We start from the raw sequence: 16,478 nt of genomic DNA, 5'->3' as shown, positions 1-16,478 counted from the left end.
ATGTTACAAATATAATTGGCTACTTGACACTTTTTGGGAAACTGTTTTAATGAATTCATATACGTATTATATATGCCTTTCATTGATCATTTTTTTCGAAAAAGGGCTATTTATTAATAAAAAACATATTTTTATTACGGTAAACGGAACGTTACGCCAAAACAGGCGGTCAAGTGTCATTTCGTAGCGTGACGTCAACACATTGAAAATATAGAAATAAACTTCGACGTTACACATACTTCAGGTTTCGATGTGATCGACAGGTTTCGATGTAGTGACGTCACATGACATTTGAGGCAGCACTGTCGCCGTTTTGGGATTTAAAATCCACAGATAAAAAATCGAAAATTTCTTTTTAAAAATTAAAATACTTAGAACATATTAAAAAATAAACGAAATACTGCATAATTTATGTTTACTTATAAGCTATCATATCCAACATATTTCATATTTTATTGTTATAACTGTCAAGTACCCAATTCTGCATATAAAATACCTAAAAACTTTGAAAGTAATTTGTTGTAATTTTTTCTAAGCGTATCCAGAGTTTGGAATTATAGTTATGATTTCTCCGCTAAGTTACATGTATAATTTAAAAATAAAACTGTCAACTGTCAACTGTCGCCTGTCATAGCGATGTAATTGCGACACGAAATTCTATATGCGGCTTCGGACTTTTATTCTAAAATCCAATTGATTTTTACTATAAGAATAAATATTTTTTCTTCGGGCGACCCTTTGTGTTATCTTATCTCTCAGCTATTTATTATTACTGGAGTTATTATATAATAGCACAAGTTGGGCAATGTAAGTAATGCGTGCTCTACTGAGGCCGCTTGCTATATTTAGGAAGGCAGTGCAGTCGAATAGAGCTGTCCAGTTGAAGCACCCGTTCACAACAGGTAAAGCGCCTCACTTTACGTACCGCGTGTAGGAGTAAATTGTGAATATCTCTAGCGTTTCTCTTGGATAAGTGCCAATTACAGTTTGCTTAATAACATCAACATAATTGATTCTAGCCCTAGTTTGGAGAGCCATGGAAGATAAGGAATCTCTGAAAAAACGTTTAACGCCGCTTCAGTATCATGTTACTCAAGAAGCAGGCACTGAGAGGCCTTTTACAGGTTTATATTTTTTTTATTGCTCTCTATACAATTTCAAATAAGTTATATTAAAACAAGAGTGTATTGAGTATATTTTGAACAGTGTTTAAAATATTAAAATAGATAATCTTATTTATTAACTAGAAAAATAAAATTATATGAAAACATAATAAACATTACAAAAATAAATAGTTATTGCAACATAAAATAAAATTAGACTTTCATGATAATTTCGCATTTAAAATATTAGTTAGGATATACATTGCAATGAATAACAAACTTATTAAATTTAATATCACAGAATACATAAATATCAAATACTATGTGCATTGAATTTACTTAATTATTGGCAACTTTGTTTATCTTTCAGGCTGCTACAATAAATTTTATGAGGAGGGCATGTATGTGTGTGTAGTCTGTAGGCAAGAGCTGTTCACATCTAAAACCAAATATGATTCTGGCTGCGGCTGGCCCGCATTCAATGATGTCCTATCCAAAGAGAAGGTGACTCTTCACCAAGATACTAGTGCAGGTATGTACATTTCAATTTGTCCCTCTTATTAATTTTAGTTACTAATTGTCAAAATGCTTCTAATTTTATTTTGTAAATAAAACTACTTCTAAATGTTTAATAACATTCATCAGTGACTAACAAGTCAGAACCACCCTTCTCACCAATTTTAAGTATTTATAGAACTATATCTTAGTTTCAGTAAATTGTATTTAAGTAAAGTAATTTTGGTAAGTATTCACTACTGTAGGAACTTTTTTATGGTATGTAATTTATGTTAATTGTATTCAGTTATGATTTCTTATATATTTATGTCTTGAGTGTAAAATAATTGATTCAGTTTTTCTATTTGTGATATTTGAATCATATTCCTACACATAATTCTTCAGTAGCAAGTCATGTGGAACAGATTTCAATGTCAATGTGTAATGGGCTATTCATAGCCTTCTGTTAGTCTATAAATACAAGGTCATAGTTCAATGTTGTTACCCCGTCCCACCATTGCTGATATCCTTGTCCATTTCACATCTATCTTTATCATAACATTTGGGATACATTCATGTCATAAGAAGCTTTGCATGTGTCAATTAATTCATTTATTATCTTCACGCATTATCTAATTTTAGCTGCTGGCAGTAATATTACTTGTGAAATAAATTATGTGCAGGGTGCAGCTTTTGCAAATAATTTGTTTCTGCAAATTTATTAGGATTGATGGTAATTATATTTGTGTATATTTATATGAAAGAGGGGGAACTTAAATGTCCATGCTTAGGAAAAGTTAAATTTTTTATAATAATATTATATAATTATAAAAATATTTTTACTATAAAACTTTTCCACTGAAAAAATTATTGTGTACATAATTTATGTATATTTTTTCGTTAAGTGGATAATGAAAAATATTGAAACTGTCAAATTAATCTGCAAACTGGATATTTTCCTACATATTTATTGCCAGGGATCAAAGTGGTGCGCCAAAGAGGTAAAAACCTTATCAAAATTTTGGCAGATATTTATGTATGTTGAAACAGGGCTATAAATAAGGTGCTCTTTCGGCATCACATATCTGTTAATGGAGTTTTAATTATAATCAATTAAGTTGTACTCATTTACCCAACTTATGAGGCAGAAAACAAGAAAATAAAGATAAAACATATTGAGTCTCAACTCAATGAATATGAAACACTTTTTAAGTTTACTCATGAACTTGCGTATAAATATATTTATTATTAATGATAATAATATGTTGCGTGAAAAGATAAATACTTCATTGTATTATTAAGTATCATCTATATCGGTTTGTAAACAAAAAGGGCGCTCCATCGAAATACGCTTAAGACGCAACGTAACCCAAATCGACTTTAGCTTGTAGATAAAATGTAATGTTGTACTATAGATAACCTTTGGGCGTGTATTGGGATTTTAATTTAGTCCTCTCGTGTTCTTTGAATAAGTTCTGTAAACTGGGGAAATATTTCTTTAAATTGGTATTATTATCGATGCATCATATATAGCTATTATATGTAACATGATATCTGTGATCTGCCCTTGTCTCATGTTCGTACTGCACAATGCTACTTCCATATTCAGTCTTACTCGACCGTAGTATCATTTAACCTTCAACTTGATCATTACAATGTCATGTAGGTATGCAAGTGCCCCATATAAAATGACTGTAGGATTTGATACATTTGGATAATTTTAGCGCGTGCTTTTTCTATCTGTGCGACTGAGTTACTGGTTTTAGATAGCCTTTTGCCAGTAGTATTTTAGTGTAATTATTTTTTATATGTGACATGTAATAATCTGATCTGTGTAATAATAAGAAAATACTTCCTCAGTTCCATTCACATGACCTTTTCCTGTTATATATATCAAGATCAGATACGCGGCGATTTGCGACTACCATATAAAAATGCGCATTTTTATCGACACCTTGGTATACTTGTATGGTCCAGCGATTGCGTTAAATCGATGATTTATTCATATGTTTTTTTAACAACATGCAAGTGGGAACATGCACATAATTTAGGAATGGAAGGCAAGTAGAGCGCACAGTACACGACAGAATGAAGAACTAAATAAAAAAAGAAAAGAAAAAGAAAAATATAAGTATCTAATATTTGGCCCTTAATATTGTTCCGAAAATGTACATTAGAGCAGAAAAATCAAATTAAATTTTAATGATAATTTTCTCTTTCGCATGAAAGCGAGCTAGGGAAACTCGCTCACGGTGACTCCTTTCTTAAAGGCCTGCGAAATATGTGCTCATCTATATATTGCCAATGTATTTTTTTAACATAGTCTTGTTTCTAACAGGTTAAGATTATTTACAAAGACTATAGATCTCGTTAAGGACTAAGGAGTCACATCACCAATGCGCTAATTTTCGACTTACGTGCGCTCCGTTTGCTTTTTTCCTACAATTTGTATTTTCAAATATTTTACAACAAAATTTTTAATATTTAAATACATAGTTATTTAGATACGATCCCGAACGACGAGTTTTTGTATATATGTATGTATGTGTATAACAGAAAATGGTTTCATGTGAAGGAAATAGTTTAAATACATTACCCAAATAATATTTAAAAACGGTTTAAGTACCTACTATTTTCCATTGGACGTTAATCCTTTTACCCTTACAATATTATAATTTATTATGCAAATAATGTCTATTATTTTTTTTAATATATAAAATATACGTTTATTCTACTACCTATATAATATAATTATGATGTGAAATAATTATGGTGTCGGGAAATAGACTATGGTGCTAATATATTTAATTTTTTGTCTGTCTTTCCCGTACCCTTGACCACCATACGATACAATCCTGCCCTCCACGCCAACCGTAAGTCGGTCAACAATTGGTAACAATGTTTATACATTTTTATGCTTTACATGTGTTTATGATGAGTTCTCTACATGTGTGTTAAATGCTACTTCTAATATCACAATCTGCTCCACTCACTATTATTTATGCGCTATTCACACACATGACATGTTTTTTGTGTCCATGATTTTGCTTGATCACGGTCAACAATCCATCAATACACGAACTGAATGACTAATCATTGTTGCGTGCGTCCTAACGTCCCAATGGAATATGTTTGAATTCTTTCGTTGTCATTATACACGGCCATATCATTACATCACAATTACATTTGGAATGTGCATGACATTAATAATATGCATTTACCCTCTCCTTCAAACGGACCCATCTTATCCCATCCCGCTGCCTTTCCCGGATGGCTGCCGACCGGACGACGGGCTGCCGCGGCGACTACGAACACCTCACGACACGAGCTATGTGAAAATCATACTGGATAATGTTCATGGCATCATTAATATTTCTTGTGACGTATAAATACATGGTTTTATGGTGAATGGACATTGTGTATGGAATTAAAGTTGGAGCGAATATATTACTGGTTTTAACACGGCCAGGTATGGTGCGAACTGAGGTGCGATGCTCCAAGTGCTCCGCTCACCTGGGACATGTATTCAATGACGGGCCGGCGCCCACCAAGAAACGATTTTGTATAAATTCCGCCTCATTGGACTTCATACCGGCCGAAGAACGAAAGGACTAAAATGTTATATCCATATTAAAGTTTGTGTGATTAAGTGCAAAGTAAAATAAAATAATAGGCTGCTATAAAATACATAAAGTGAATCTAATCAAAATGTTATTTTTCGTCCCTATAACAATTTATGTCTTCACTCTAATACAAATGCTGGCCACTGAGTTTTGATGACTGAAGTAAATATCCTTTTGGAAGAGTGCTGTTTCGAAGGCGATAAGTTTACCTAATGGTGATATTTTTAAATTTGTGTTTAGCTTACAGTATAATATTGGTTACAAAAAGTAATACACGATTTCAAAATGAAGAATTTTGTTAAACTGTGTGTTGAATTCCAATTATTCCCAGGGTGATTTCGATAGGAACTTCAAATAGAGTTAAAGGAAATAAGAACATTAAGAACTCATTATTCATTATGTATTAAATGATTAATTACAGATTTATATATAGGTAAGGCTTGTTTCCTAACGGTGATACTAAAAGCAGTAAGAACAAACATAAAAATACAGCCTATTACTTATCTTCAGTATATTTTACAATTACAATTTTTTTGTATACTTACGTGTTTCGTTGTCAATGTACCTTGCGTAAATTGTATTGTCTTTAAATTTAATTCATTTCCACCTCTTGTTTTAATTAGCTTATAAAATTATTTTACCTACATGTTTAACTTGCATACTTGTCACCATTATTCAGTTTGTACTCAAGTTACCAATATATTTTAAGTCATAATAATATATTAAGCTATGTCGTAAGTATCGTACCTATTTATGTGATGTTGTTTTAATAGCAATTTGTCACTATCAGTCGTTGATGTCTGCGACATGTACAAATATAAATAACTATTTTTTTTAATATATCTATTTATTTTAGCTAGCTACTAGTATTCTCATAAAAATGCAATAAATATTTTTGTGTAAGTACATACTACTTTTGTTTTATTTAAGACTTTGGATGCATAATGAAGAATTTTAAAATCCTCAGAGTAGAAATACTTACACTATACTATGCCTTAACAAAAGATAATAGTGCTTAGAAATACATAATAATCTCTTATAATTATCATAATATAACCTAATGTTACTAGGTTCAATTTCAATTTTTGTATATATGTCAAATACATTATTTAGAAAAAAATATTCCAGGCATTTGTGTTACTTTATAAATTTCTACTGATCTATAGCATATCATGTAGCCGGTGGCATCAGAGACCCGACATTTTAATCATTGCTATCGCTCGTGGGTGACTTGCGGTAGTTTTTGATAATAGTTATCTATTGACCTTGTCCATTCGTCAAAATAAGAAATCTGACCGTGAGTAAGAGTTAATGATATGCAAAATTTTATTTTTTCTTACTTATAATGATTACGTTCATCTGATATTCCCGGAGTAGAACAAGTGCCTTATCTGAAGGTAATTAAAGATGTGTTTTCTACCCCAAAAGCTACATAAAAATATGACATATAACTTTGTGTAGTCTGCCAATGTATGCGCATGCGTAAACGTGGCTGCAAAATTACGATTGAAGTGTTGAACTACAAGCTATGAAGCATAAATTCCACTTCCTCTCCATAACAACCGAAACATTAAAGTGTACAAATATCAATATTATCTGGAATTGGGGTACGTTTTGTCCAATAAAACTGCGTAATATATCAAGGTGAGTCTTTTATTTATAGTATGGTTGTAAATTATATGCACAAGTTGCTCATACATGGCACTGGTGTTTACAACTGTCAAAAATCACGAAAAACCGCATTTAATGTCTTGTACATATTCTATTATATTTATTAATACATTTTCAACTTAGATTACGTACATAATTACAGTTATGTTGTCATCTTATCTAATGCATACTCAAATTCATTTTTATGATCACATATTTAATACGTTTCTTACATCACTTTACATAGATACTGAATAAGTGTTTCAAGCTCTCACGCTGTCGGCTACATCTCTTTACACCACTACTTTATTGCACAATTTTTGTGTTGGTCGGTGCAGGTCGATATTATTGTGTACTTTAGTGTAGGCCGTAATTTAGTACAAACTTATTAGGCCGCAAATACCTGCGATACTTTACGCTCCATAAATTTAGTAAATAACAAACTTTATACATTTTTATTATACAAATATTAACAATAACTGAAAACCGGCAATCGTAAAAAAGAAATAAAGAGGATTCTGCACCAACCTGGAACGAATGCACAAAATCTAAATAGCATTTTTTAATTGGTCACTTGTCATATTGTCAAAGAGTACACTACTCGTAACTAACATGTTTCTGTACAATTTACAGTGGGTGTGGCGGAACTGCACCCTCCATGCACAACAATTCTTACATCCACTCCCGCGGAAACTCACGACGCAGCAATGTTACACATAAAAATAAAAATTAACAGCATCTGTCGGCACAACCTATACACAAAAGCAGAGAGACGATTACATTTTTGTTAAAACCTATAAAAATCTTTATACATACGTCAGTATAATTGGTTTCCAATGCTACCTACAGTTCTTTTACTATTGTCTTATTTTATCAAATGTTAATATTTTCTCCAACTACCTAAATATTCTGTATTTATTTCTTCCTCCTGAAAAACTTATCTGTATTTTTGTGCCACAAAAGTTAAATACCAATATTTTTTGTCTAAGTTCAAATATAATCAGTATAATAAACTATATAAACTTAATACTAGGTAAATGCTTCACTTTCATGACTAACAATAGACGATACAATTAAAATAAAGTTTTATTTTCAAAATACATTCATAGTGTAATTAACAATTATTGATATTTTGCCAACAAATTGTAAATCAATTAAAAAGGTAATTAACTGTCAATCCAAAAAAATAATAATCAATGATATAGATTAATAATAAAAATAATTTCACAATACATACATAAGATAATTATAAAATATAATGTTATAATAATAATAATAATAATTTATAATATACACCAAATTATTACCACTAACTAGTAGCAATTACCTCATAATATAACGCAATATAGATAAATACTACCGTAGTACTAAGCGAAAAGTAATATTAAATCTCAGTCAAAATAATACGTCGTAAAACTCAAATATCAATTAGATTCGAATGTAAAATTACGTGCCAAGGCGTTATTGAGGCCCCTGCCACTGCCAATTCATAATTTTTAAATTAAAATCTTCAGTTTTAAAATTATAAAACGTTATTTGAAATAGGAAAATACACTTAGTATCATGTCATACATTTCAGTACATCACAATCACTCTTCACCACTCAAAATATATTTAATCGCACGTGTCGTCGAGAGCGCACCACGTACCGCTAACGTAAAGCGAACCCGCTCCGTATCGACGCGTCTCGCTCCGCCGGCCGGCTACATCACAGTGTATAAGCCGCTCGTAATCGTAATATCACTACCAAATTTACTATTAAATACTTTACAGGGGCGCCTAAAGTTAACTGCCAGTCTTCGTCCGTAGATCACGACACGTAACGCTTCGAAAGTCGTCGCTAAAACTACCGTATATCTACACGCTAATCGAACTCCCTCCGGTGCGGCGGTCGACGAGACGCGCCGACACGAGATCGCGTCGCCGGTTACAATAAATAACGTTCTACACGATACTACAGGAATCATTACATCTACTGGACTGCATATTCGTTATCAACTTCGCTTGTAAAAATAGGATCACTTCTGTATTCATCCGCAGCCACTTTACGGGGGCGCCGCGCCGGCCGCCGCGTAAAGTGGCGAGCGGATGGCGGCAGGCACTGGCGGCGGCGCGCGGCGGGGCTAGTGGCCCTTCGCCGCCTCCTTCGCGGCCATGATCAGCGGCGTCAGCGACGCCAGCGGCCGCGCCATCTTTAGGAACGGGTGCTAGAATCACACGAAACTTGAGTTATAAATCAATATAATTAAATTTTACATATTGGGGTGTTATAGAGTAAATTTAACATACTTATATATAAAATTCTCGTGTCACAATGTTAGTTACCATACTCCTCCGAAACGGCTTTACTGATTTTCACCAAATTTTATATTGATTCAGATTCAGTAGGTCTGAGAATCCGCTACTATCGATTTTTCATATCCCTAAATCTAAGGGTTGTTCACCCTTCACATTTTTTATTTATATGGCAATACAATATTTGCAGGGTCAGCTAGTAATGTCTAAAATGATCACAAACCACAATTTGATAAAGCTACCTTCAATAAGTCGAGAGCCGTTGCTCGCCGCTCGACGTCTACTTCTAGGCACTGGTCGAGGAAGTCCTGGAACACAGTGCTGAGCTTGTCCTTGTCCTTGATGTCGGGCTTGCCGTTGGTCGCGATCAGGTAGAGCGCGCGCAACGGGTTCTCGTTCAAGTAGGGGGGCTCGCCTTCTATCATCTCTATTGCCATAATACCTAACGACCACACGTCAACCTGACAAAATATTATTGTTTGCATTATCATTGATTATAATCAATTATAAGAGGCACAGGTGGTATGGAACCATCAACATATCTGCAAAAACTTATAATAAAGCACTATGGTGGAACATGCCACAACAGAAGCACTTAAGATATGAGAAAGAGAAAAAGTTAAGGCTAACTCTTTCTTTAAAAAAGGAATTTCCAAACTTTTAAATAATTATTCACTTTCCTAGTATATTTCTGCAGGCCATTTATTTATTACTATTTTGATTATCTTATATATAAAATTCTCATGTCACACTGTTAGTTGTGAAACGGCTTTATCGATTTTCACCAAATTTTATATGTATATTCAGTAGGCCTGAGAATCGGCTAATATCTATTTTTCATACCCCTAAGTCATAAGGGTCGTTCACCCTTAACATTGTTTTATTTATATGGCAACACACGTTTGCTGGGTGAGCTAGCATGTCGATATAGTAGAAATTGTAGATTTTTTATAAACATTATGTATTTAGAAATTTAGGTTATTTCTAGAAATATATATCCAAAACAACATTTGAAGTCTAGATACATACATACCTTTGGACCATACTGTTTTCTCGTAACAACCTCTGGTGCCATCCAGTATGGTGTTCCTACCATGGTTGTCCGTTTATTTTGTTCTGGTGATATTTGCGCACAGAAACCAAAATCAGCTGGAAACAAATTTTTTACATTACTGCATATTACAAAGTTGAAATACAATAAACATAAGCACGAGTATCGTGCGCTGGTGGTGGTGGGGCGCGTCTGACGACATCTAGTTAGATGTCAGTTGATCTGATACGACATTCTCACTTTGGACACCGTGCGGGTAGGACGTGTTGTAGACTGATTCATATTGTATTTGTACTAACCTAACCAGTACACTACGTATTCAATAACGAAGGTTATTGCAACACTCACTCAGCTTGACCTGTCCGTCGAGGCCGAGCAGGATGTTGTCGGACTTGATGTCGCGGTGGATGACGTGGTTGGTGTGTAGGAAGTGCAGCGCCTGGAGCACCTCGCGACACACCGCCGCGATCTGCCCCTCGTCCATGCACGTCTCCGTCACAACGTCCGTCAGCGAACCGCCCGCTAGGTACTCCATCACCACCCATAGCTCCTAGAATTTATGTGCAATATTCATAGATAAGTATAGATATCTCACAGCCTTGTAATTGAAGGAAGCCATTAAATGGCTTAAACGGCTGACAAATGTGTCGGCCACTTAATGGCTGTCTATATTGTTCTATATTGTGTTCTGGTTTGAAGGATGTGTAAAATACATACATTAATTGATATATCCAACCTCTATTGGTGTATAAACTGAGGGGAGAAAATCATAAAATTCACATAGGGTACTAAACCTATGTGGAATTGTTTACAGATGCCTATTTGTGACAGTGACCAGTTACAATCTGATGCACTCAGCATGCCCATGCACAACTTAAAAAAAAACATGTCTCATTTAAAACCATAATCTTATTAGGTCTAATTTTTAGAGCGTATACATAATAAGAAAGGTTCGTATTACATAAGATCAATACAGTTTTTTCATATTAACTGGCGAAAGACCTCCCTTATTATGAGTACGCAAAATTATAGTAGTAAGATATTAACATAACGTAAACTTATATCGTAAAATCAGTACCTCATTAACAAGATAACTATCGAGATAATTAACGACATTATTATGTTTGTTCTCCCGCATGACGAGGATCTCGTTGATGATTAGCTCCTTCTTCGGCTGCTGACTGAGGTTCATTTGTTTGATCGCTACTTCCATTCCCGTTGACGTTTCTATAGCTGTATACACTGTACCCGATGCTCTGTAATTATTAAACTAATGTCAGATGACACTGACAAAATGCGTGGTGGAGCAGTCACCATGCCGGTCTGACATGCAGTGGGTTTCGAGTTCGATCCTCGGCAAGACGAATGTTGAATTTACCGTGTGTTTATTCGACTTTCGGGAGTCCGTAAAAATACTAGTATGGGTTTATAAGTAAAGAAAGTGTTATTAAAGAATTATTATGAAGTTGTAATGAAGTTAAATAAGTAAAATAAACAAAAAGTCACATAACTTTTTGTGTCGTACTGTCTACCTAAAAATAAAACTTTCTGAAAAACTTGCAATATTCACTAGCCAACTTCATAGTATCGATTTAAAAAAATCTAGCGGTTATGTTAAAATTAAAATATGGGAAAATTTATGCAAATACATCAATTGCATCAATTTTCCCATATGCCCCAAAAAAAGTATAACTCCAAAAAGTACTTACCCTTGACCAATTTTTTCCATTTTTGTATATTTCCTATTTGGATCACCAACACTAACAATAGTTCTTAATTTTTCTAAAATTTCTTCATCAGTCATTTTCTTTTTTCTTTGTTGTTGTCCCGTAGAACGTCTGTGAACAATTGATAATGACCTATACCCATATTGGTAACAAATTTAATAAAAGATCATATATGATGATTGTTTAGTACGTGAAAGTTTATCAATAGTGACCAAAAAAAATCAAAACAATAGAGAAAATTGTTCTAACTGTTTTGTTTGAACCAAATTATAAATTACGATAATGATTAATTAGGAAAACCTCTCCAAATTATCAACTAGCTAGAGATTTGACAATTAGAAAAATTGTCAAACTTCGAACTTCAGTAAGCAAACATTGGTAAATATTTGAAAAATTGAGCGAGCAAAAAGTTGGGTAAGTTAAGATTATGACAGTGTCCGCACGTACCCCGTGTCTGTGGCGGCGGGCGCGCCGTTGGCGGGCGGCGCGTGCGGCGCGTGCGCGGGCGGCGCGTGCGGCGGCGGCGTCTGCGGCGCCGCGGGGTTCTTGTTGCGGTCCAGCGGCACCGGCGCCGCGCTCACCTCCGCGCGCACGCATATCTGCACGCACGTAACATATTATTATTATTATTTTTATTTATTTACTTTATTATACCTTAACTAACACTGGTATAAAAGGCTTAATGCTAGAAGCATTCTTTGCCAGTCTACCTTTAGGGTAAGCAGAAAACGTGCAAGGTTGCAACGTAATGTGCAATATTATGCACATTACGTATCACAGGGTCAATGGTGTAGATGATCTGACTCAAACAATCTACAGGTCGCAGGACAAGGCGAAGTTTTAGTAAAAAAACTGAAGTACTAGGCAGGTTGTGCTACAATGCCATTAAAATATGTTGAACTATCTTATTTCTCAATGGGTACACGATATAAACATTGTTCATTCAAATGGATAAAAGGAACCACCACACTACAAAAATGATTCTAGCCGTTATTCAATATGCTAGAGAACAAATCAAGAAATACTATAATCAAGATGTACTATCTGAGGTTTAGACTCATAGCACTTGTATATTAGTCCAAGTAAATAAATAATACTTACTGAATGTGTAGTAATTGGTGTATGAGGCACATGCGGTGGAGACGCGGGCGCGGGGGCCGGTCGCGGAGGGGGCGCTTCTTCTTCTTCTATAGGTTTTGTATACTACAAAATATAACGTTTATACTTTATCATATATCATTAAAGTTTATATTAACAGCAGTAAAACTATGACATCTTTCATTTTATAAGCAGTTTAGGTGTTTATAAGATTATTCATACAACTAGTACATAATAATACGTACAATACTCTTGGTGCGATCAGGTCGTGAGGGTGGTGGGGGCGGTGGTTCTGGATGTTCCGTATCCGTAGGCGTAGAGGAGGATGGGCTGCTGGAAGACACTCGAGACACTGAGGAACCTGAAATAAAATATTTGTTTTTAATGTATGGTTCACTGAAAATTAGAACTACACCTAAGAAATTACTTAGACCAAACAGTGTAAAATAAATAAAAAAATTATACCCTTTAATGCATGTTCCATATTTATGATAGAAAATATCTTATACTTATTAAAATGCGAAATCAACAAATGGGTTTTATTAAAAAATTTAATACCGAAATAATTAAATACAAATCCTTCATGATTCATAAATCATAGAAAACAATACAAAAAATAGAATTCGGGTATATTACCTGAATGTGTTGTATGCATCTGTGCAGATGTCATATATTTGGAGGGCGGTGGTTGTGTGGCTGATGCGTCGTACCATTTAAGTACGTCTAGCACAGCCTGAGGGTTGCTCTTCTGCTCCTGTTTACTGATGTTCGAGGCCATCAGCAGCCGCGCCCACGCCTCTGGCATACCCTGTGCCAACAAGCAACCATCATATTGAGGATAGAAGCAACTCCGCCTATATAATTTTTAATAGTTCACCTTTATACAAAATTATCGGTCAGCTAAAGTGAAAAGTACAAAATAGCATGCTTTGGTTCTGTGATGATAACAATTTGGAACTATCTGTGACATATCAATATTGGATCTCATAAATTCATATATATAAAAATGAAAAATGTGCTTGATACAAAATTGCAAGTGAAGCGACACAGATAAGCATAAAAAAGTTATATGTAAGCAACTATATAGATGAAATGCCTATGTTGCATAATAATAATATGTAAGACCTACATAACATACCTATAGTCTACAAAAAATGGTTTTACATAGGAAAATTTATGCATAATATAATAATACACAATACACACATGCATATTATACATCATTTATCAGATGTCAAGATAATCTATTCTTAGTAATTGATGTATGTAAATATTTATTTTCTGAAAAGATAAATTTGTATGTACAAACATTTGTGGACATCTTTGTTGTGATTTGTACAAAAAAATGTTAACATTTTAACAGTAAGGCACGGATTAGCAAGAGAGGAAAAAACTAAAGATGAGTTACTACTAAATAACAAGGAAAAAGTTATTTGGATCATGTATGTCATCAAGTTATATTGTGTTTAGACACAATTATATAATAATAACAAGAAGACACACATCACATATAAAAATAAACTATTACTTACTGTTAGAGGCAGCTTGAAACAAAAGCGGTAATACATGGAACTCAATAATATGGATATATATATTAGAACAGGTATGAAAAGTGGTCAATCATTTTAAGTACAATGTCTACATTCCTATTTTCAAATACTTCCAGTCTTTACTTTGTGCGTAAAAGACTTGCTATACTTTACCATTCTCTATTTTTACATGCTACTATAGACCAGTCAATAGTATGGGGGGAAATATGGTTACTACATAAATCTTCAAAATTTTATCTGTAGAATACTATAGTTAAGCTCTTATTGTAAGAACCTATTTAATATTCTGTCTAATTAATTGCTTCATAAGTTTGTGTATATTGTAAAAACCTTTAACATACTAAAAATACTGTAACTCTCATTATATAATATAATTATTTGAACTACTCTATAAGTGTATTAATTATCAATTAATATATAAATACATTGAAATCAAAATCAAAAATAAATCATAAAAACATAATTTTAATGAACCTATGCAATCAGAAATCAAATTAAAGCACTGAAGCTGCCGCAGTGACCTTAGCAAGAAGCCTTTACATTAAAAAGCGATCAGTTTAATATTTCAAAGTTATTAGGGAATATGTCCTGAAAGTTAGTGTCATGTTTTTATAATCAAATTAGAACTTAGATAAGCATATTGGTTTATATTTTTAAAGCCACATGTTAAATTTTGTTAAACCGGTATAGGGAATGTGCAACAATTGCCAATTTAAAGCATGTAGTACGTGACACCAACAAGTGAAAAGCATTTCCAAAGTGCTTCCAAACTTTTTGACTTTTTTTACTTAAAAAAACTGACAAAGTGTGTGCTTGCAGAAATATCTGGACTCGTTTAACATAATATAACTCTACTTACTGTAAACTCTCCGGTCACTGCATCAAAACCCACATGCACAGTGTGCTCAAAATTGGTTGGATAGCTAATGTTAGGTTTGTTATCGTTGTGTGCTGTGCTTTTGGATCCTTTTATCTTTGCCTTAAGTGTTTTCTTTTTTCTATCACCACCATCATCTGGTTCTGAAAATGTAATATTCATACTTAATAAAGTATATACACTAGAACTTGTTTTGTACTGATTGCTAATGCTATGCAGGTTACAGCCAAAGGTGCTGACTACACGAAATAGACAATGTAAAATGAATTAAAATTTATATATTCCATCCAATGATTGCTAATGCAAGCAGAATTATTTTGAACGTGCCCATTGTCAAGTTAATATATTCATTTTTTGCTAAAACAATAATATGAGTCATCCATTCGGTCAGCTCATTAGTTAATGTTTGGTCGTACCTTTCGGAAGCGGTCTCATGTCAACAGAGGCCACGGAGTCGCCGCGGTCGGTCGCGCGGTTGCTGGTGAGCCGCACCGGCGGCGCGGGCGGCTTGTCCTCATCACTCGACATCCTGCCTCTTCGTGCGCGTTCTGTATTTACGATATTGCTTTATGTATAACTATTTCACTCGGCAGACGGCGTTGACATGTCACGAACTAATCACATTCCATGAATTTACGTTGTTTTTCATACCTTATACTTATGATGACAACTATAAATACATCACTTATGACTCGAGACACACAAGATCGTGCATTCCAACAATAATATTACCGATGGACGCGCCCCACAAGATTTCCTGCTAAGAAATCTTTTTGCTTTGGCGAATTCCGCTTACCTGGTTAGTTATGGAACAGGATAAAGCTATTGTATATAGGACTTAATCACATTTCAATCATTCATCGAATCTTATGTTTGTAAAACTACACACAATTGGATGACTTATCGTTTAATATTCACGCATAAAACGATAGCAGCAGCCGTGACTAGAGCCGCCATTTAAAAATGTACACTCTGTGGCTCGAACATTAAACTGAAACTATGGCTTTAT

At 34.0% G+C, this 16,478-nt stretch overlaps 2 protein-coding genes across 3 annotated transcripts; one reads left to right on the top strand and one right to left on the bottom strand.

The window, feature by feature from the left end:
- The first annotated feature begins 624 nt into the window (after positions 1 to 624).
- On the top strand, positions 625 to 6,131 carry SelR (methionine sulfoxide reductase SelR). 2 transcript variants are annotated; one of them, XM_073079767.1, is made up of 4 exons: positions 625 to 902; positions 1,020 to 1,124; positions 1,474 to 1,635; positions 5,068 to 6,131. In XM_073079767.1, exons 1-4 carry the CDS (start codon positions 815 to 817, stop codon positions 5,211 to 5,213), a joined length of 501 nt encoding a protein of 166 aa, XP_072935868.1. In that variant the 5' UTR covers positions 625 to 814; the 3' UTR covers positions 5,214 to 6,131. The 2 variants fall into 2 exon arrangements, with proteins under 2 accessions (XP_072935868.1, XP_072935867.1); XM_073079766.1 differs by having other exon boundaries at positions 5,032 to 6,131.
- A 727-nt stretch (positions 6,132 to 6,858) lies between these two features.
- Positions 6,859 to 16,457, bottom strand: Pak (serine/threonine-protein kinase PAK 3-like protein). The gene is made up of 13 exons (XM_073079765.1): positions 16,266 to 16,457; positions 15,886 to 16,017; positions 15,452 to 15,612; positions 13,679 to 13,850; positions 13,288 to 13,403; positions 13,046 to 13,147; positions 12,392 to 12,543; positions 11,927 to 12,055; positions 11,296 to 11,473; positions 10,566 to 10,767; positions 10,200 to 10,315; positions 9,409 to 9,627; positions 6,859 to 9,078 (listed from the first exon to the last, which is right to left on the bottom strand). The coding sequence occupies exons 2-13, from the start codon at positions 15,995 to 15,997 to the stop codon at positions 8,995 to 8,997; spliced, it is 1,743 nt and encodes a 580-aa protein (XP_072935866.1). The 5' UTR covers positions 15,998 to 16,017; positions 16,266 to 16,457; the 3' UTR covers positions 6,859 to 8,994.
- Between the last annotated feature and the right edge of the window lie 21 nt (positions 16,458 to 16,478).

The sequence above is a fragment of the Epargyreus clarus genome, unplaced genomic scaffold, assembly GCF_041222505.1.
Source record: "Epargyreus clarus isolate Ecla_fem2 unplaced genomic scaffold, WU_Ecla_fem_2.2 ptg000014l, whole genome shotgun sequence".
In the NCBI taxonomy this organism is placed as follows: Eukaryota; Metazoa; Arthropoda; class Insecta; order Lepidoptera; family Hesperiidae; genus Epargyreus; species Epargyreus clarus.
Note: the sequence above shows the minus strand (reverse complement) of the source record. Positions and strands in the feature narration are given on the sequence as shown.